Source organism: Chroicocephalus ridibundus, chromosome Z (assembly GCF_963924245.1).
Source record: "Chroicocephalus ridibundus chromosome Z, bChrRid1.1, whole genome shotgun sequence".
Taxonomy (NCBI): Eukaryota; Metazoa; Chordata; class Aves; order Charadriiformes; family Laridae; genus Chroicocephalus; species Chroicocephalus ridibundus.
Genome location: NC_086316.1, coordinates 46,280,380 through 46,301,655, shown reverse-complemented (window position 1 = coordinate 46,301,655; position 21,276 = coordinate 46,280,380). Strand labels below are relative to the sequence as shown.

Below are 21,276 nucleotides of genomic sequence, written 5' to 3'. Positions count from 1 at the left end.
GAACAGGGTGGTTAAATCAGCTGCCCTTCATGAATTTAGTGATTCTGGGTTGTTCAGAATGCACTCTAATTTTGGCAGTCCAATTTCTTCCAAAGCAAAGTCAAAACAGGCAATAGCTACCATAATAGCGCTTCTAAAATACAGCTGATCCTTGCAGTAATGTGGTTTGTATATAATTTCCATTTTTTGAATGTGAGGAATAAGGAAAGTGGCAGGAGTGTTATGACGTGTTTCTGCAAAGAAAATAACAATGTCAGAGGCTCTGTACTTACATGATTAGACATATGTTTTTGTCCTGTATGTGGGCTCCAGGTTCTCGGCTGTTGTCCTGGTTTGAGGTAAAACAGAACCAATTTTCTGTTTTGTAATTTTACTTTTTAGCTGGGCCTCTTCTAACTGATTAAACTCTGAAATTAACAGCATATTGTTCAGACACTGTTCACTCTCAGAGTGACAACACCTGATTATACCAAGGAATGGTATGCACAGAGGCTCTTGCTTATACTTATTGCTATAACAACCAAGGTCAGCTAACTTTGCTGTTTGCCCCATTAGAGGGTTGGAAGCGGAAAAGCATAGAGGCGTCCCAGCCGCAGGGAGGAGCGGGCAGGATAGGTGACCCAAAACTGACCAACAGGGTATTCCATCTCATCTCCATCATGCTCAGTATAAAAGCTGAGGGATCAAAGGAGCAAGTCTCTTTCTTCAATGGCTGATGTCTGAGGAGGACCCTGTCTGTTCGCCTGCCTTTGATCCCGAACTGAGCATTCCTGACTCCAGATCCAGAATTCAGCTCCTGTCTGTTGCTGACTGCAGTCTGGGACTTTCCCTGTGCCTGCTGGTGACCCAGTCATCATCCTGGGAGCTGGATATGGTTGTGTATACATGGTATACTTTTTTAAATTTTATTTTTATTATTCTATTATTATTTACTATTTCCTTATTTATTATTATTTTCATGAAAGTAGTTCAGTTCTTTTTCTAAACTCGTAAATCTCCTTATCTCTTCCTCTCCTCTCTTTGAAGAGAGGAGGGGAGGGCCATCTGTCGTTCTGATTGGCCAATCTGGCCAAACCACGACAGCTGTCTAACTAGAATACAGATTATTTTTCCATAAGAGATGTACCTGTTTCTTATCTGAAGATGCAATTGTTGATGGCATAGTATGCAAGAAATTATCATGAAAAGGAAGTTTAATGTGTAAGCCTGTCTTTGTACTTACAGCTAATAAAAACATTCAAGTAGTTTCCCTTTTAGACCACTCAAAACTGTGGAATTTCAGAAGGGGGTGGTTTCCTATTCAGTTTCCTTGGGATTAGTTGTGCTGTTTCTATTCTATGTGGATAGTTCTGCAGCTATTGCAGTAAAGGTGAGGTTTTTGTTCAGTTTGTGACATAGGTACTTCTGCTTACTTTTTTTTAAACAGGGCCTGGTTCTGCAAGCAGCTAAGCGTCAGAGTAATTTTATAAGGCCATAGTGATGCAGGAAGTAAGGAATAAACATTTTTTCAGAACCAATATTGCTTCTCTTATTTTTGAGTCACTTAAACTTGTTCCTAATTATTTTATAAATATCAAAAAAACCACCTCAAGGGAGTGGTTGTGGACTGATCATCATTAACTTAGTCAGTCTTGGCATTATCATTGCATTTTTGCAAATTTTACAGGCCTATGGAAATAATGATGCACGGTGCCAAGTGATAGGAAGAAACTATATTGGGAAAGTGTGTTCAGTGACAAAGTTAGAGTGTAAGAATATAGTGATGAAGCTTGCTCATACAGGATCTCACATTCTGCAGCATATAGTCAAAATGACGTTGATTTAATGAGCTGCAAAGGCAGTTCTTGGACTCACATCTCAAATTTAACACTGAGAAAATAGTGTCTTCTGCAAAAAGTCTACTTGGAATGTATTTATGGACTATATTCATGTTCAAAAATATTAATGGATTTCATTTAATGCAGAGTGTTTGGGGTGGGGGGAAAAATCATGGTGTATATTTTCCTTTGTTAGCAAATACATGTTTTCCTGGTAAGAATTATGTAACAACAAGCTGCAAACTGGAAAAAAAGAAATGTCTTTCAAGTTATCCTGACAGCATTAGTATAGTTTAGTGGTGAAATTTAGAGATTATGCTAGAAATTGTCTAGCGGGAGTGTGGATCAGTTGAAATGACAAGATAGTCCAGACATTGAATAAGAAATGGCACTCTGCAAAATCACTTTTTATCAATTTCACATGAAGGAACAAACCTGATGAATGGCGTATTTGTAGTTAGGAATTATGTCATCGTGTCTAGGATGAGGCACAGTGTGAAAAATGCAGGCTCCTGCATGGTGTCCCCTCTGTGGGACGAGGAACAGAGGGCTTAAGCAGTGCATGTTGTGTATGGTGCTTTGTGTTGGGGCTTCGCAACAGAACAGCGTGTGGCTGAGGTCTATACAGAAGGACAAGAGGTGGGCTCCATCTGTCATTATAAACTGCTGTAAGCGTGAATGCTATTTGTTGAAATTGTGGCCATGAGATGTAAATGCAGGTAAATCACAATAGCGATATCCTGTATTTCTCTCTCAGGGCCTGTAATTAAACTTGTATGTGACTTAAAAGAAGGAAAATACTATGCATGCAACCCTTACATTCTCTGTTCTCTTTAATCTCTGATCCATTTTGCGTGGTATAATGACAGGAAAAGAAAGGGTGTGTGAGGACTAGATGTACGTGGCAAAGGCTCTCTGTTATCAAAAAATACATTGCAGAGCTAACTTCACTCATTTAAGCCTTTTTCTGGTTTATTGTGATTGTGCCTCTCATCCCTGTGAGGCTAGTTTTGGCCTTTGGTAATAGGTAGGAAAGGAGCTGAAACACGTGTCTTTTGTTCAGTTTGCAAGAACAGTATGACACAGAACCTTTGCAAAGTAAGTACAGAAGTACAAGTTCACGTCTTGCTTCCTTGACTGCCTCCCTTAGCTCAAAGGTTCTTTTTGTAACTACTAAATTATCCCACACAGAGAATATGCTGCCAAAAACTCTTTCCTGCATGCAAATGTTACATTCTGCTACAGAACGCGGTGCACCTACACTTCCAATTCTGTCTGTTTTGCATGGTAAAACACCATTTGGAGGATCACCAAAATGTGCACAGTAATGCAACCTTAGTGCTTGCAAGGTTTTAAAATATGCTCTACCAGCATCTCCTACTAAAGATCAATATATTTGTAATGACCATGCAGGAGGATGTTTCCTGGTATTAATAGCATGTACTGGAAAAAATGGAAATAGTGTTTAATATCTTTCTGAATTCTTCAGTATATTTGTTCGCTTTTGTAGAGGCTTCATCTGGTTGTTAAGCTGTAGAACTTAAGCATTATATTCTTTTGCTCAGATTTTCTGGTACCATAATTCTTTTTATGATTGCTTTTTGTTTAGCCAAAATTATGTGTACAGGTAATGGTTTGGATTGATCCATCTGCAGGTATTGGTCTATTTGATGTATTCCTCACAGAGATGCATCAAACTATGCAGTGGCTAAAAGATGTATTTATATGTGGTGGGTGGTTTGGTTGTTTGCTTTTTTCTTAATTAAAGAAATGGCAGCAGAAAAGTGGTTGTCTTCAAGCTAGTGATATTCAGCTGCCTGCTGAAAGAAGATTAGGAGGCTTGATAGTAGAGGTGTGAAGAGCTGATAAAGACTCCAAGCTTTTCGAGAGAGATGTGTAGGACTCTGATTTTTTTTTTTTTCTCTGTTTTGTCTAAGACTGCAACTATTTTTCATAGCACGTAACAGGATCCCAAACTCCTGTTTTAGAGTTTGGGATCACAATGTTATGCACTAATGTGCACAGTTAAGGGTAGTAAAAATCACATCTCACATGATTATACCAGCTGCAGGTTGGAACCAAATAGTAGAGTAAAATACGAAAAAAAGTGTGTGTGTGCATGTATATAATTTTCATTGAATGTGAAGGCTAAATTTCTGTCTGTAGTTTTTGGTAAACATCTGAAAGTGATGAAGCCAAGGCAGAACAATCCCTTCTTTTCACAGGAGCTTGATGTAAGTAAATGTGATTTACTGTAGTAAGCTGCTCAGGTCTGCTGACCCATAACAGGCGCCTGCACAAGCCAGTTCTGGTTTGTTTGCACAGGCCCCCTCCAATGGTCCTTTGCAGGTACGTCTCTTCAGGCTTTTGAGCAGTGCAGGAGCAGCTTACAATGGTTGCCTCTGCAGCTAAGCTCTACAGCACTTTGAGTTTGACTGGTTGGTTTGTTGATCTGTCTCCTTGATCTTGACCATGGATTGATGACATTTGATATAGGTAGTAGTTGCCTGACAGTAGACAAATGGGGCAGGACTGAATATCTCAAAGCCCTTCTGTGACATAAATGTATACATCTATGCTTCATAGTGAGCTGACTTTTCTGTATTTTCAGACAAAAATGCCTGTATCATCCTGGAGACAAAAAATCAAATTTGCTTTCTTTTTTTCTCTTCCCTACAACATAACTTTATACTATCAGCTGTTTATTGACTTTGTTAATTTATTTTTTCCCACCCCTGAGTATCCTTTCAACTATTCAAAGTTAATGGCACCAAAAGCCTGTTTTTAATAGACCAAAGCAGAAAGCCCTTCCTATCCATGTATCTTCTAGTAACATGTATTTCCTGTCTACTTTGGCTCTCTTGGTCTTCGTCCACTATTGCTTCCTACTCTGCCTTTCGTCTGGGTTCAACTGTGCACAGTCTCTTGCTGAGATCTCTCCCTCCCTGTTTTTCTCTTTTTTTTTTTTCTTTGTTCCCCATCCCAAATTGCTCGCGGTGTTCAGTTGTGCCCTTCCTGTCTGTTCTATGCATGAAAGTCTTCAAAGAGAAAGAAAGTATGCTTTTCAGCTAATTCTAGTTTTCTTCCTGCTGTGAGGACATAAACACAGCAAAGGAAATGAGCAAAGTGATGGCTGGCGCAGAGAGATGGAGTTTCAATAGCCTTGGCTGCTTTCTGAGCAAAGAAGGGTGCACACCTTCACAGGTACACATGCCATGCAGGTATGAAATACACCTATAAATTCCTCTTCCCTCCATCCACCCTGATATGTGTCAGCTCTTGGAAGCTGTAATTTTTGTTTTGCAGAGTATCGTGCTACCTTAAACTCAGTGGTATGAAAGGAGAACCTTCCAAACCTGTGCAGAGACCACACTGGCTGAGTTTTGGACCTGCTGGGCGCATTGATGCAAGAGGTTGTTCAGAGACAGGTGTACCAACGCAGGGAATTTTTTTTGTAGAGCAAGTAATCAAGGGTTATTTAACTAGAAAACCTCATTATTACTTTCATGATTCAGAGAAACTCCCAAGTGAAGCATCTACCAACAAGCATTGCAGGACTTCTGCTTTACTTCTGCAAGGGGAGGGTGGTTTGTCATCAGCTGCTGGGTTAAGGTTGTGCGTCTTTCTTCATCATAGCCTCACTTAGCATCACCCTGCCAACTCCTTCATCCTCTTGAGTGAAAATGCAAGCTTAGACCTGTATCTCCAAACCAGTGCTTTCTGCTGAAAGCCATTCGCTTTGAAGGGAGAAGTGGATAGTGTCCAGTTTTTCTGGATTTTATGCCAGGCCAGTGTTAGTCACTGCTAGTTAACAGCAGCTCTTTTTAATGAGGTGCAGCACCTCCAGCCTGGCCTTGCGAGGCATCTGACAGTGTCTAGCCTTCTTCTTGGTCACTCTTGCATGTGCATATGCTAACATGCACACACACACACAAACACACCAGCCAGAGCACTTCAGTAAAGATTTTTAGCTGATCTCCTAATCTACTTGTTAAACTAATGGCCTTCTCTTACAAGCATTTGGATAATACAGTGCTCTGCAAGACAACCGTTCACACCACCATCGCCGTTTCTGTGACTTTCTGCTGTACCAGCTCCTGCAGTGAAGGGGCTACCTCTGTCTGTCTTGTGGCCATCCTTGCTGCTGGAAAGGCAACGAGGGGTAAGCATGCAGCGTAGTCTGCCTGGCTCTTACTTGTCTCACTGTTTTCTTGCCCTTTATTTGGTGATCCTGCAGGTGGGCTGCAGTTCTATGCTCTTATAATGATACCGTATTGCACGCAAAACTAAAGACCGATCTCTTTATTTGCTAGAAAGTAAGAGCACAGCTAGCTAGTCCAAAATATTAATGAGGGCCCCTTTTCTCTTACCTAGCTAATTGTCACGCTGCTTGTTCCTAGGAACAAGACACAAAACAGAGAGGTTCAGGGGGTAGTGAGTGCACACTGGTAACAGCAACCTTTGAAAGGCAATTTTCTATAAATACATTTAAGTGTATGTGCTGTTCAGCATACTGATTTAAGTCACCTCAGACTAAAAAAATAACAACCCAATGACTGGTAAAATCATAGACTGAAAAAGGTATTTCACTTACTTAATCAAGCATTCCAACTGATTAGTGTCAGGTAAGGCATACCAGAAAGTGGAGTATCACATTGTATTGTTTAAATCATAAGAACACTCTGTTTCTGTGAGAATGTATTGATTTAATTGCTTCTTTTTTTTATCACTTTAGTTTATGAAACTATATGATGTTCATAGCCAGTGACTATATTTTTGTCTTGGAATTTTGTTCTCTTTATACTTAATGATTCATAAAATGGTATGCATTAGGCAAAAAGTGTGATTAATACTTTTTTTTCTTTCTAAGTGCTGAAAGATGTATTTTTACCTTTTGAAAAACCATGGTGTAGGCCATTAACTGACTTACAGATAATACTGTATGCCTTCTCTAACCTAGTCATAATGATGCTTCTAAACCAGTTATAATAATGCACTGAGAGGTGTAGATGGTGTTTCAGAGGGCTTCTGTATGAAGGAAGGAGATTCTTATTCAGGCCTCTCAAGAATTCAGAGGCTTCTTTCATTTGTGGGAAAACTAGCACTTATTTTCCTTGGAAGAGCTGACAGGTTCTGATCTGTTCTCTTTAAAATTCAGTGGTGTCAGGCTGTGTATGGTTCTGTTAGAAAGTGCTGTGGCACTGCTTGGTCTTGGTGCTGGTGGAGAACTGTCTCCTTTTTGTTGTAAGTCCCATTCTCATTGTGTTCAGTGTCTTCTTTTCTTTTTCTTTTTTTAATCGAAAACCTAATTTATGTGCAGATGTATCCTTTGCTTATGTGCTAGCTTAGGATTTTGTATTTTCCCATAATATTTCTAGCTAGGTTATGTAAAAAAAAAAAACAAACAAAACCCCAAACAGCTTGCCGTTTGCAGAGAACTTCCTGGGGAGGAAGACTACGGCAGTGCTTATATATTGTTTACGAACTTGTGGGGTTTTTATAAAAAAAAGTTCATATTGGTGCAGTTAATGTGGCATGTAAACCACACCTAAAAAACAATGGAGTGTTTTGGAACTGGCAGAAATATTTAGTAATGTTTTCGTTTTACTTTCTTACTGCCAAAAATATTCAGGGACAGGTTTTTCAATTTGGTTTGGCAAGTGAAAGACTATTGTAAAACAATTTGCTTATATCGTTTGGCTGTAAATAACTACTTGAAAATGTTAATTTGAAAACTTCTATATCACCATTTAAAAATTCTGTGGCTAGGTTTCCATATCTTAAGAGTTGTAACATATTTCTTCCCAAGATATACCTCATGTTCCTTAATGTCAGTAGGATAGGTGTCTATGTTGATGTGATTTTGTTTCTTAAAGTACACTACAAGTATATTCATAGTTTCAGATGAGTGCGAAATACAGCATACTGTCACGCTGCTGTTGGGCAAAAAAACAGTCAGTTGCTCATTCGGATCTACCCATCAAAGACTGATTTGGAGAACAGAAATATACGGCCCATTATAAGGGCAGTAGTACCTTTACTTTTAAGCATCCACATGGCCAGAGAGTGTAATAATTTTTTTTAAAAATACTAGCAGTTCTCTTGGTGCGCTTAGGGGTGCAGTTCTACTCTAGTGGCTGTAAAATGTCTGTCTCCATTTGATGACAACTAGACAGCAGCTGTGACAAATAGCAGCTATTTCCTTACAGGCTGAACAGTTCTTTCCTTAATTGGTTTCAGAATTTTATTTTATTGTATTTCTCTTATTTTTTGAACTTCTCTTGTCAGACGTAGCTTCTGAAATTATTCTTTTCTCCCTTGAAGCTGTCTCTGTAGTTTAAGAAGAAACATGTTAGAAAGCTCGTTTAAACCAGGAAGATTCCAGCTTATGTGCTTGGGAGGGCATTTCATAAAATGGGATAATGGTCTCCCTTTCCATAGCTTTGCAAGTGATTTGGGAAGGGTCTCTGAGAAACTTTTGCTGTATAGGAAACTGAGAGCTCTTAATCTAATCAAAGGAATTTTGGTGATGTAAGTGTTGTTCTGTGCTGAGAATGGTACGATAGGTTCTTTAAAATCAATTTCAAGAATGAAGTGAGCTTTTTGTTAAATTCTAACTAAAATTAAGTTGGAGAGATCCAAGGAAAACTTCTACTAATTGCAGTTTTAACTTTGCAGAGGGAAAATAGTGTGTTTTTTTTAATTAGTCATCATAGATTTTATTATTGAGTACAGTGACTTAAGGTGTCTCTCATCTGAATATAGACATGACTTTCAAATTTGGTGCTTACTTCAGTCTTCTGTATCCATTCTTGAGGGACCTTATTTTTCACACAAGTTAGGCCCCTGAAAAACAAGTTGCTGTTTAAATATACATTTAGGAACCTAACCTTACCTGTGTGTTACTGTAGATATTTCCCCCCAAGATAATCTTGAGTTAGTTCTGGTGCTGTTGCCCAGACCACTGGGCACTGATGCCAACACGTCTTTCCATCTGTCTCTCAGTCTTGCTTCCTGGCTTTGTCACAAGCGGATTTACAGCTCTGAGGTTATGCGGAAGTGTGTGAGGGATTGAAACAACTGAGACAATTGATCTCTCATTTAGCATGGGCCAAAGGTCTGACAAGTTGCATCGCCTCCTCATTCCCTTCCAAGTTTCTTCTTGATCTCAGGGGAGTCCGTGTAAAAGTGGTGCTTGCTGTTGTGAGGAGTTACATTATGGTTATTATTCTTCAGTAGGTTACTTTTTTGTTTGTTTAATTGTCTAGGTGAATTCTCCTGGGGGCTGAGGAGCACTGGCGCCACAATAAGGATGCTAGTGAATGCATGCTTGGAAGGCAGGACCATAGCAGCACCAGCTTGGATCACCTGAAATTGTTGCAGATATTCAGCCTGAGTGATAGATGGTGATACTATGGAAACCAGGAGGAATCATGAGAGGGTATCCAGACCTTTCCCTTTGTTCAAGACAGTACCAACTACATTTAAAACAGTAGTCTAATCGGTCAAAAAATCTCCAGTATTGCCTGTCACATCCTTCAAGGTAGTCTGTTCCACTCTTCATCTATCTTTTCGCAGCTGTATAGAAGGGCTCTCAGATGGAGGAAGATGGTATTTTAAAGATTAATTTCTTAGATAACCTGGCTGCTGAAAAGCTTAACTTAGCTAGCATTCAGTAAAAGCTGTATGCACAGAAGTTATACTTGCAAGACCCTAGGTAAGAAAGCATAGAGAACTTGAATATCATGATAATCCGCTCCAGCACTGACCTCAGTGTTTCCACAGCATATCCTTCTGTAAACTTTGTGAATAATTATATGCTAATATGCTGATTAGCTGAATAATTTCCAGTGGCGTTTCACTTACAAGTTGCCTGTGGAGAGCTGATGAACAAATTATGCCATCTGTTTCAGTGCATGTGAATTATTTTAACCACAGCTTTTGTGTGTTGTCCACTCAATCTTTTTTGGAATGTTCTTCTAAGCAAATAATTTCTATTATCTGTCTTCACTACGTGCTTCTGTTGGAAAGTTAAGTTTGCATAGCAGTTCTGAGTTGGTGAAGAAAAATATAGTATGGCTGACATTTTGGTAAGGTGGAAAAAGGTGGATGCGTAGAGAAAAGATAAAAGTCTCAGATCATTACAACTATTGTGAAGTTCTTGTTTCATACACATTTCTTATCATAGTAGTTTCTTCTGTGCTTTTTTATTTTGATCTTGCATGTTCACTCAATGCTTTTTATACTTAGCCTTATCCATTTGAAATATTTTCCATTTTTTGTATGATTCTTTCTGGAGTTTCAGATCAGTAAAGTTGTTGGTTTGACCAAATTCCTCTTTTGTGTACATCTCCTGCACAGCAAGGTGGGATTGTTTGCACCTCTGTTTGTGTCATTCCTTTAGAAAATAAGTAACAGTTCCACTGACCTTCTTTTCCCCTTGTATGAGAATTTATTCCCCTTGAATCTTACCTACCAATAATGTCAGTGATACAGCTTGCCTCTCTTTCCTTCCAAAAATCATGACCAGCATGTTATGTGATCCCTGTCATTCAGTTTTGCATGTACTGCCAAAGGCAAATGTAGAAGAATTTTCCCTCTGATTGTGCTTTTTGCTTTCTTAATCAATCATTTGTCCCAACATGCTGCAGTATTGTGTTGGACAGCATGCATTATGCGGTGGTGTTATCTCAAATTGCAATGTCTGGTATGTGTTAGTAACGTTACGACCATTGCCATATCAAAGTTGACAAAGTAATGGAGCAGAGCTCTGATTCTGGACTCTGCAATGTCTTCTACCAGTGCCTTTCACTGTGATACTACCATAACTTCTATTTTCTTCTATTGCATACAGTTGTATGTAGTGTGCAGGGGTTTCCTTCTTTCACTTGTTTCAAAGAAAACCCCATCTTGACAATTTTTATTCATTTGTAACTCAGATTGGCTTTTTAGAAAGATTGCTAGTCTTCTAAAAGCTACCATTGTTGGTACATAAAATCTCAATTATGAAAACATAAGTAGGAATTGGGAAGTCTTCTTTGACTATGTACAAATATGCCTTTCTACTTCGTATGCTTTCAGTCTGTTACAAAATAATGAGAAATTAATGAGGCCATTTCACTTCATAAAAGGAGGGCCTGTTAGCAGTTTCTGCAAAATACACAATATGACGTCAGTTATGTCAGGGATAAAATGTTTGTTCTTTCTGATTGCTGATCTAGGATCAGTGATTTGGAAAAGTCCCATAGTTCTTAATACATGAGCACCACCTACTATGCAGTGGAGAATTTGCTCTGCTTTTACAGTTGGTGTTTGGAAAGACATAAGAGATCCTTTAGTGTGTCTGGGAAGAACAGAAAACACAGCAGTTGACAGCAGAGGTTAAATAGGCTAATAGGCAATAGAGGAGTAAGATTTGAGACTCCTAAGAATAAAGCTCTGAATTTGGAAATTCATGGAGGGAATAAAAAAAAAACCCAACAACAAACTATCTCTTCCCAGAGGGCTTTCAAGTTATCTGGGAGATGCAGAATTTAAAAAATACAGAAGTGACAAATGGAAAGGGATGTGTTTTGTTGGAGGAGCACAGTATGCTATGTTTCCAAGGACTTCTAAACTTCGATTCCTTTACTAAATTTGGTTTGATTTCCATTGTTGTAAGCAAGTTTCCATCTGAAAAATCACAGCAGCTTATTTTCAAAACAAAGAATGTGAAAAAACAAAGCTATAACTTGTGCTGTTCTTGTGGCTGTTTCTGTGACTCTGGGTATTACAGTTGTAGTCTGTTTCACCTCAGAGAACAGGTTAATGCACTAGGAGTACCACTTTAAATGGAAGATGGCAGGACTCCTGTAAGTTGTCAGATCTCCCAGGTAATCAAGCTGTATTCCAAGTATTTGTAAACTCTGATGGAGGTGATATTTGCTGAAGTTCTACCTTTTAATTTGTTTTCCCTTTCTGAAAGCTCAAAGAGGAGGTTAGGTGATCTGATACTTCTTGTAGTAAATCAAAGCATTACAATATAAATGTATATAGTTTATAATATAAATAACAGTTATAAATTACTTTTCAAATTCAGCCTGCAAACAAAAAAAAATTGGTACTCCTATTACCACTTTAAGAAAAAAAATAATGTGCCGTATTCTGGGAAACGGGGTCACTGTAGAAATCAAACAGTATCAGAGTCTTAGCATTGTACTTGGATTCGTTACTGAGAGCCTAAAACATCTGGCAGGGCACTGAAACTAACGTGTGTTATTAAGCTAGGTAAATAAAGGTGGTGTGAACAGCTGAGATGACTTGGACTAGGCTAGCAGTCTGAATGGCAGTTTTGTGATGCTTTTTGCTTGCTGCTTTCTCTGTAGCTCTTGTGCTGTCCTGATGTTATCATGAAAACCAGGAGAAGAAGGATTTTTTTTTTTCCATTTTATTTTAGATGTGAATTTCATAACTTTGTGTACTGCCTGTGATCTCCATCTCTTAATTTTGAGGCAAAATTAAAAAATTAATTATATTTACAGGCTAATCAGGACTTGAAACTGGACAACACGAGCAGGGTTGTCTTAGGAATAATTCTTTTTTTTTGTTTTACTTAGCATATGTCATGGTTTGGGCTGAACTTGCCACTGAAATGAATGACAATGCTCTCCCCAACCTCTCTCTCCACGGAGACGAGGGAGACAGAGAAAGAGGCTTGTGAGTTCAGAAAAAAAAGTAAGCTACTTTAACAAAATATTAATAATAAAATAAAAAGAAAATAATGAAATATATACAAAACCATACCAAGCTCCCAGGATGATGATCGCATCACCAGCAGGCACAGGGAAAGTTCCAGACTGGACTCAGTGACAGATGGGAACTGGATTCTGGATCTGGATTCAGGAATGCACGGCTTGGGATCAAAGGCAGATGAACAGAGTCCTCCTCGGACACTGGCCATTGAAGAAAGAACTGATCTTTTGATCCCTCAGCTTTTATACTAAGCATGATGCAAAAGGGATGGAACACCCTGTGGGTTGGTTTTGGGTCACCTGTCCTGTCCGCTCCTCCCTGCAGGTGGGACCCCTCTACACTCTCCCGCTTCCGACCCTCCAACAGGGCAAGTAAAAAAGGTGAGCTGGCCTTGGTTGTTATAGCAGTAAGTATAAGCAAGAGCCTCTGTGCATACCATTCCTTGCCATAAATTTGAAATGATCAGGTCTTATTAGTCTCTGGAAGCAGACAGTGTTTGGACAATATGCTGTTAATTTCAGAGACCTCAGTTAGTTAATTAGCAGCATTAATTAGCAAGACCAGCCTCTTCTAGTTTTCACTTATGCAACAACCATTACACTATTATCACAAATTTTACCCAGCAGGTTTCACTTTCACTCACTCTTAAAACCTCCATAACCAGTTAGGGGGGGCCGGGAATTTGCCAAGGTAGCAGACCTAACCATTCTTTTTTTTTCTTCACTCTTTTCTACCTCTCCTTTACAATTCGTACAATTTCTTTTTTTCTGCCATATAGGCAGAAAAGATTAATTTTTCTTTTTTCTTCTTTCTTTTTCTTTTAGCAGGATAAATCAGTGTTATCTACAATGCAGTAAAAAGTTTGCTCTGCTTTCACAGTTGGTGTCTGGAAGGACATAAAAAATCCTTCAGTGCTTCTGGGAACAGCAGAAGTCACAGCAGTTGACAGTAGAGGTTGGATAGACTAACAGGCATTACAGGAATCAGGTAGATTAAAGACCTAGGGTCAAAGTTCTGAATTTGAAAATTCAGGGAGGAAAACAACATTTTTCAAATTTGAAGCTTTTTCAGAATTTCTAATGAGTGTCCAGTGTATTGCAATATGTAAACTTTGACTTCATTCTCAGGATATATTGGTTTAAAAATATATACTGGCTTTTACTCCTTGGATGTTTCAGGTATGGGGGCATACAGGTATGTTTGATCTTAGATGGCTGCATGACTTCTACTATAGGGAAGTGAATCTGTTCATAGACTAGTGTCTGGGATATTATTAAAAAAAAAAAAGAAAAGAAAGAGGAGGAAAATAAAAAAAGAAATAGCTAAATTGTGTATGTATTTTTTTTTATAACTGAATGGCCAAATTTTTACTTGAGGGTTATGTAACTGTCCAGACACTCATGTACAAAGAACATTCACTGACATTAAATGACATAAGGTTTTTGGAAAAGGGGGTTAACTTGTGATGACTGTTGGGAAAGCAGTGGGATGTTTCATGTATTGCCTCTTTTCCAGCTCTGTGCAGGACACCAAATTGTGCTTCCTTTCACTTGTTTACATCTGCTTATTGGCACACTGACTAGCAATGCTTGCATGTTCTTAAACACCGCTCTGCATTGTCTGGTTGCCTCAGAATGAAGGCAATTAAATAATGAAAATTATAGTTAGTGTTGTTTTAAAGTGTAAAGAAAAGCTCTGTAAGGAAGCTAAAATGTAGTAAAAGCAATTTAGGTCACACTTTTCACATGATAACAATTCAGCTGCCTCCGGAGTGCTCTGAAAACAGGGCAGTGCAAAAAACCTTGGAGGTCCCTTCTTCACTTTCTGTTCCCAGGGACACCCCAGAAGTATGCTGGTATTTTTAACTTGATTTCATATGGAAACAAGATGTATGTATGCAACTTGGATGTGTGTTCGGAGGATGTTTTGTGTGTCCCAAGACCCATCTTTTGCAAATAATCTTATATAAATAATCTTACTGCTCTAGTTCTACTGGAGAGGGAAGAGGAAAGCTATTGTGCGTTCTGGTTGACCTAAACTTGTCAACTAAACTTGACAGTGGTCTAGAGTACCATCAAGTTTCATAGAAACATAGACAAGACGAGACGATAACTAACTGGGAAAATGGGTGCTGATGCACTAATCGTGGCCAGAGAATCCAGATGGGAGGGAGACTTCATAAATGTATTATTTGCAAGAGAAGTTCATTCAGTGCCGAGAAGGTGTGAGCTCCAGTCTTCATCATCCCAAGGAAGCAGAGGAGTTAGCATTATTGGTGGCTTTTGATCTTGGAGCTACTCCCTTGTAGCTCCAAGGTTACTACAAATGGTTTTGGGGCATTTGGGGTGGGGTTGGGGATCACAAGAGGACAAGTATGAATATGTGTTGATGGCTTTTTCTGCTGTGGAACATTTTTTGTTTAGATATTTTTCACCTTCCCGTGTCATGAAGGTGTAACAAAGATCTCCATCTTTACACTGGAGCTGAAATCTGGCAGTGTATGACTCTGTCCTCCAAGTGGTTTGGTGGAAGCATGTTGCCGTATAGATCTGCAAGTCCCTTTAGTGAACTGAGGAACTGGCTTGTCAAGCTACTTTCACAGCTACCACAAGGAAAAGTGTAACTGGGTAAATCTCACCAGTAAAAGTGAGTTTTGCAGTAAATGAAGCAGCTTTGATTTTCATAGTTGAATTGAAAGATGCAGCTTTAAAGTCATAACCAAGTAGTGACAAGGGCTACTAAGGATTTAACTTGATGACTCTTTTTAACAGAATACACTATAAATGCTATTTATAGAATTAGAATTGCCTGGCAACATCTTTGCTTGTTGTGCTGACAAACTGCCATCATCAAGAATGCAGTCTGGAAATTTTCAATACCAGTTCTTAGGACAGATAAAATGATTATTCTGATCATCTCCATTTTTTGTCTGGCACTGACTTGGGATCCTTGGTATGAATTTAATATGAGATTCTATGTGCTTCTCTGAGGAGTCAGCTGCCCCATTCTGGGGGTTGCATGTCTTCCTGGAGGAAGGCAGAATCACAGAATGGTAGGGTTGGAAGAGACCTCTGGAGATCATCTAGTCCAACCCTCCTGCCAGAGCAGGGTCACCTAGAGCGGACTGCACAAGAACGCGTCCAGGCGGGTTTGGAATGTCTCCAGAGTTGGAGACTCCACCACCTCCCTGGGCAGCCTGTGCCAGTGCTCTGCCACCCTCAGGGTAAAGAAGTTCCTCCTCATGTTTAGGTGGAACTTCCTATGCTCAAGTTTGTGCCCGTTACCTCTTGTCCTGTTGCTGGGCACCACTGAAAAGAGCCTGGCCCCATCCTCCTGACACCCACCCTTTGTGTATTTATAAGTGTTGATAAATCTCCCCTCAGCCGTCTTTTTTCCATACTGAAGAGACCCAAATCCCTCAGCCTTTCTTCATAAGAGAGGTGTTCTAGTCCCCTGATCATCTTGGTAGCCCTTTGCTGCACCCTCTCCAGCAGTTCCCTGTTCTTCTTGAACCAGGGAGCCCAGAACTGGACACAGTACTCCAAGCTGCGGCCTCCAAGGCAGAGTAGAGGGGGAGGACGACCTCCCTCAACCTGCTTGCCAAAGACAACTGTTTAAGGATTAGGAAGTGCCTGTCTGTAATAAATAGGTTATCTGAAATGAACAGGTATGAGAACTGAATTTCTGGATTAATTCCAAAATTGTGTATTCCATCCCAATACATTCACACACACACACCAAAAAAAAAAAAAAAAAATACCCAAAACTGGGTATTTCCTGAAAATCCAGTTTTGTGTTTCAGACAGAAAGATTAAAAATATGCACCCATCTATTTTATTTGTGTATTGTCGATCTTAGGCATAATTACTTCTTGTATTCTTTAACTTCTATTATTCTCCCTGTGCCCACTGGAAAATTTTAAGTGTCATTTTGGTTTGCCTTTTGTTTGTTTTTTATTTCTCATATTTAAAATGATAATTATGCCAGGTGAAAAGATAGCAATATATCTTCTTTTAGATGAGGTTTCTCTTCCTTAATGTACTACCCACTCTAGAAGCCTCCATGAACTAGAACTGGGGAGATACCTCTCACAAAATCGAGGGGAAAAAAATGCAATTTTAACTATCAGTCGGCAGTTGTAGTGAGAAGACACATAGCTTGCATTTGGAATGTGATTTCTAAATAGCACGTTTTGTCACTGCTTTTAAGAAATTACCTAAATTATATTAAAAAATGCATTCTTCAAACAAATATTGTTTTCCTGATAGTGGAAAGAAATCAGAACTAATCTTTAGTTGGATGAATTAACGCATGAGGCCTGTAGGAACCTAATGATAGTGTTTGTCATGGATGTTGGCTTTCATTGAAGTTGGTGGGATTTCTAAAGTTCACTTGAATTTGAGCTAAAAGGCCATTCAGCTATTAGTACCAGTACCTGTTCTGTGAGCTGGGCCTAAGCAATTAAGGTTGCGTAAAAGCAGATAGTTACTTATAATCTGGCAAAATTAATGCCTTGTGCTGTCAGTAAAAGGTGAGTTTGTGTTATATAAGGAAAATGAAATTTAAAAATCAAGAACAAAAAAGAGAAGGTGAGTAGGAAACTTGCATTTGTTGTCTGTCCCCTCCGTTCTCTAAACTCCAGCTGTATGGTGGGCAGGGTGGCACTGACATAGCGGGCTTCTGGCTAGGTAGAGATATTAAAAAGGCACCCCTGTAGTTTTAGAGGAAAATGCATATAGCACTTTTTCCCCAGAATCATGGAAATTGCAGTTGGTGTTAGTTAAGGAGTGTACGATTCAACAATTCCAGTGTGTGAAACTGAAACATAGATTTTGCCTTTAAAGGTTAAAGCATGTATTGAGTAGATGTGATTCTTTTAAGTCTGCATTTAGGACAAGGAGGTGTTCCGAGCAGAAAGTTGTAATTGAAAGTTGTAGACCTGTATCTCAGGAATGGAACAGGTCACGCTAGTTTTTGCTGCAAGTAAGACTCATGACCAAAATGTTGACTCTTCAAGAACTTTTGGGAAAAATACACTTGAAATTTCTACTGGACTTTAATGTTTTTCTTGTCATCTGGTAGAATGCACAGCATCTAAGAAGCTAAACAGGAGATCTTTATAGACCAGTCTTTCACTGAATACCTACGGTATTTTTGAGACTAAATGTTTTCCTCCTCTACCATCCCCACCCCCGAGTCCTACTTTATTGTGAACCTGCCCTTTGTCAGACACGTGCAGAGATCCAATGCTTCGGTTATGGTAGCTTCCTGCTATTGTAATAAAAAAATAAGTAGCTGTAGCTTAGCCTGGAAGTGGGTCCAAGACTAAGTTGTGACCTGTCTTTGCACTGTTAAACCTCAGCAGAACTGAGACAGTAGCTCTTGCTATGCTTGATATAAAGCACATGAGAAGGTACCCTGTACTTGTACTTGGTAGTTGCTGGAATTGGGATCTCATTATCTGTTTTCCTATCCTTGGCACTATTACAAGGGTGTATTTTCACATGAATGAAGTGTTCTTGAATAATTTGTCTGACTATGCTGGGAACAAACAAGGTTTTCTTCTGTGTCTGGCTTGAGGATTTTCTCCAGCCAACTTCTTACTGAAAGTAAGTTCCCATGTTGCATTCATAGATCGCTTTTGTTGAGTATGTGTGATCATATTTTAGGAAGTTTTTGAAGTAGTAGAATATCTTACTGTATCAATAGTCTTGGGGGTGTGTGGAGAACAACAATTGGGGGGTTTTGGTGGTTTTACCCAGGGATCGGTTGATTAAACAGTCTTCCTCCTACTAGTGATCAAAATGACATTTATTTTCCTATAAAAGCTTTTCTAACACAAGTTCTTGATACCTGTGTTCATATACTGATAGAGTTACAAGTATGGATCATTATTAATTAATATTAAATGTATGAATATAGGTAAGCTAGGTAAACTACACTGAGTTTTAAAAGCTATCAAAACCGAGTTGTTGCCTTTAAGTAGCAGTTTGATGTGTAGGATGATGCTAATGCACATCCAAGTAAGGGAATTATTGATTAAGGTACATTAATTGCATGAAGGCTACAATGAGGAAATGCACCTAGCTGCACTAGGAAAATACTGGTATGTAATATTAGAAGAGTTTTTTTCTAAGGAGGAATTGTTTTGTTCTTAGAAAATGCAGATTTCTATTTGTTGTCCCTTTTTTTTTGGTCTGAGGTGCAGTTAATACTCTGGTTCTCTGAAGAGGAGGAAACTATTGTTTTGAAGCCTTTTATGAAAAGGTTTCTTAGTGCTGTTATGTATACTTTTCAGATTACTGGGAAATTAAATTCAGTGAATGAGGCCTGGGAATTACTTTTTTTTTTTAAATCAATTTTTAGTTATGTACAAGATGCTATTTCTACTGATTAAAGACAAACACGATTGTTAGATTGTTTGGTTTGATTTTTTTTTTTTTTTTTCTTCCGGTATGGTTGAGAAATTAAATTGAAGAATAGCTTTACTGATGTGGCTAAAAACAGATATGGAAGATGGGAGGGAGAGCTGATTCTAAAGAGGTATCAAAGAATATCTGAGTATGTAAATATTTCTCAAATGTTTAGTCAAACCATTTTTAACTATGAAATAGCTCACATCAACAAGACTACTCACAGAAATTATGCTAATAATATCTTCCATTATGGAAAACTTCAAAAATAAGTTTATTTGTTATCTTGCTTGGGCTGAAGAATAATAGAAATAGGAAATCTAAAGCTATTCAGCGAGATGTAAATTTGTGATGGCATAGTGGTAATAGATTTTTTTTTTTTCTTTTAATAGGTTGTGGAAAACATTAACACCACCGATGAATGCCTTGATCTTCACTCTCAGCTCCAGATGACTTGTCCTATTGTTCATAAGGGTACGTATACTTCCATTGTGAAAGTCTAGAACGATTTCAAAACGTGTCCTTGTAGCTTTTTGTTTTATTCACTCTGGCAGCCATGCTTAAGTGTCTGACCCAAGTGGTCTCTAATTTAGTGGTTTATTCTTGATCTAGTGTTGCTTTACAGCCATGGTAAGATACAATGTCAAGTATCTAAGTCCTCCTTTGAGGAGATAAAGCATGTCAATGCAGCCTTGGACCTCTGAGACATGCCACCGAGAATCTGGCACACAAGTTTCATAGTTCATCATCTTACCTTTCAAGATCATCTCGTGCAGTCTGCTGTGGAGTGAGATTTCGCTGCAATGTCTTCCTGCAGACCTGCATACTGATGTCAGGAAAAAGAAATAAAGGGTTGCATAGAATCAGTCATATGCTTGACGTATTCCTGGGGCAGTGCTGTCCTTTTAGTCTGCCTGGAAAATCCTTCTAGGAATATCCTAGATACGTCACTGATCTTGGTGACTTATTGTCCTCTAAGAAGTTTGTATTTAGCAAGAAATGGATAACAAATAGTATGATGTTTTCTGAAGACTCGCTTTTCTAAAGCAACTACTTTTTTTATAACTTAAGCTTCTGTTGTTAGATGTCGTCTGTTACTGAAAATGGGGATGTTACTGCTGGAAAGCCAAATGAAGAGAAAACATATAAAAAGGTAAGTAAGACTTACAAAATTTTTCATTGCGTGTTTTTTCCCTTCATATTGGTAATTCAGACCTGCTATAAGTGAAATATATTTCAGAACTGGCGAAATACAAGAACAAACAAAACATGTTCCATTGATTATATTTTTTTTTTTTTGGGGGGGGGTACTTTATTTCTTCTGTGAAATCGTAAGACATATCTACCTACTGCAGAGCCTACTATTGAAAGGTTTTTCAGTACAGCTTCAATCTTGCTAGATTGATGGAAATTCTTTGCTCTTAGCAACAGATACACCTCTGGGCATAAACGCTGTTGTCAGAAATTTAGTGCGGTAAGTTCCCAAATGCTTTGAATGTTTATCTGATATGTCTGGACTAAAAAACCTACGCTAATACCACCCCCCCCCCAGTGCTTTGTCAGACAGTATACTTCTTGTTTGCTTTGTTTTTTAAAACAGAAATATTGTTTAAGAGAGGACATATTTAATGTTGGAGCACGCATTGATGCTAGCAGCATAGGGCTATTTAGGTGTTGTAACAGTAGCTGATACTGGTTTTGGTTTTGTTTTTCTGTCTGGGAATTGTCTGGGACCAGCATCATTTAGGTCCACCTAGCACTGTTGATAACTAAAGAGAGCTATAAATGCGCATTTTTCTATACATATTTACACAACCAAATTGTTAGGTGACGGATTTGATCACTTTCTTGAGAGATCACCTCAAAGAAGTGGTGATTTTTTTCTTTTATTTCTGTAATTAGCACAGAGATCCACATGATTCTACAGTACATGTTATGGGTTAGGGGGTTTCATTTCTGAGTGTTGCTTACAGCACTGCTGGTCAAGTCAAGGACAATAATAAGTTCTTTTCGCACCTAAGAGTTCCCACCTAATTCTTAGCAATTACCTTTTCAGTGTCTGGATGACCTTAACATTCCAGATAATTTTCTTAGAAATTAAAGGAAATAATATTTTTTGTATTTAGATAGAGGTTGTGTTCAGTCTCCTAGTTTATGGCTTCAAAAAACTGAAGTCTAAATTGTTCTTGACATTTAGTAGAAGAAAGAAAGCAAGTTCAGTGCCTGAAGTGGACACTTTAGCTGTTTTATATTGCTAGACTAGACAAGACAAATCCTGGTAGTCCTGCCACAGGTGAGTTTCCATTCCCACCAGT

General features: G+C 38.6%; 1 protein-coding gene across 4 annotated transcripts in view; it reads left to right on the top strand.

The window, feature by feature from the left end:
* The window catches only part of PIP5K1B (phosphatidylinositol-4-phosphate 5-kinase type 1 beta), a 114,267-nt gene that overhangs the window by 15,080 nt on the left and 77,911 nt on the right, over positions 1-21,276 (top strand). For all 4 annotated transcript variants that reach the window (XM_063320533.1, XM_063320529.1, XM_063320531.1 and 1 more), the window contains 2 exons: positions 19,354-19,435; positions 20,046-20,114. In XM_063320533.1, coding sequence (XP_063176603.1) covers positions 20,046-20,114 — 69 coding nt within the window. In that variant the 5' untranslated portion in view covers positions 19,354-19,435. The remainder of the gene's footprint in view (positions 1-19,353; positions 19,436-20,045; positions 20,115-21,276) is intronic.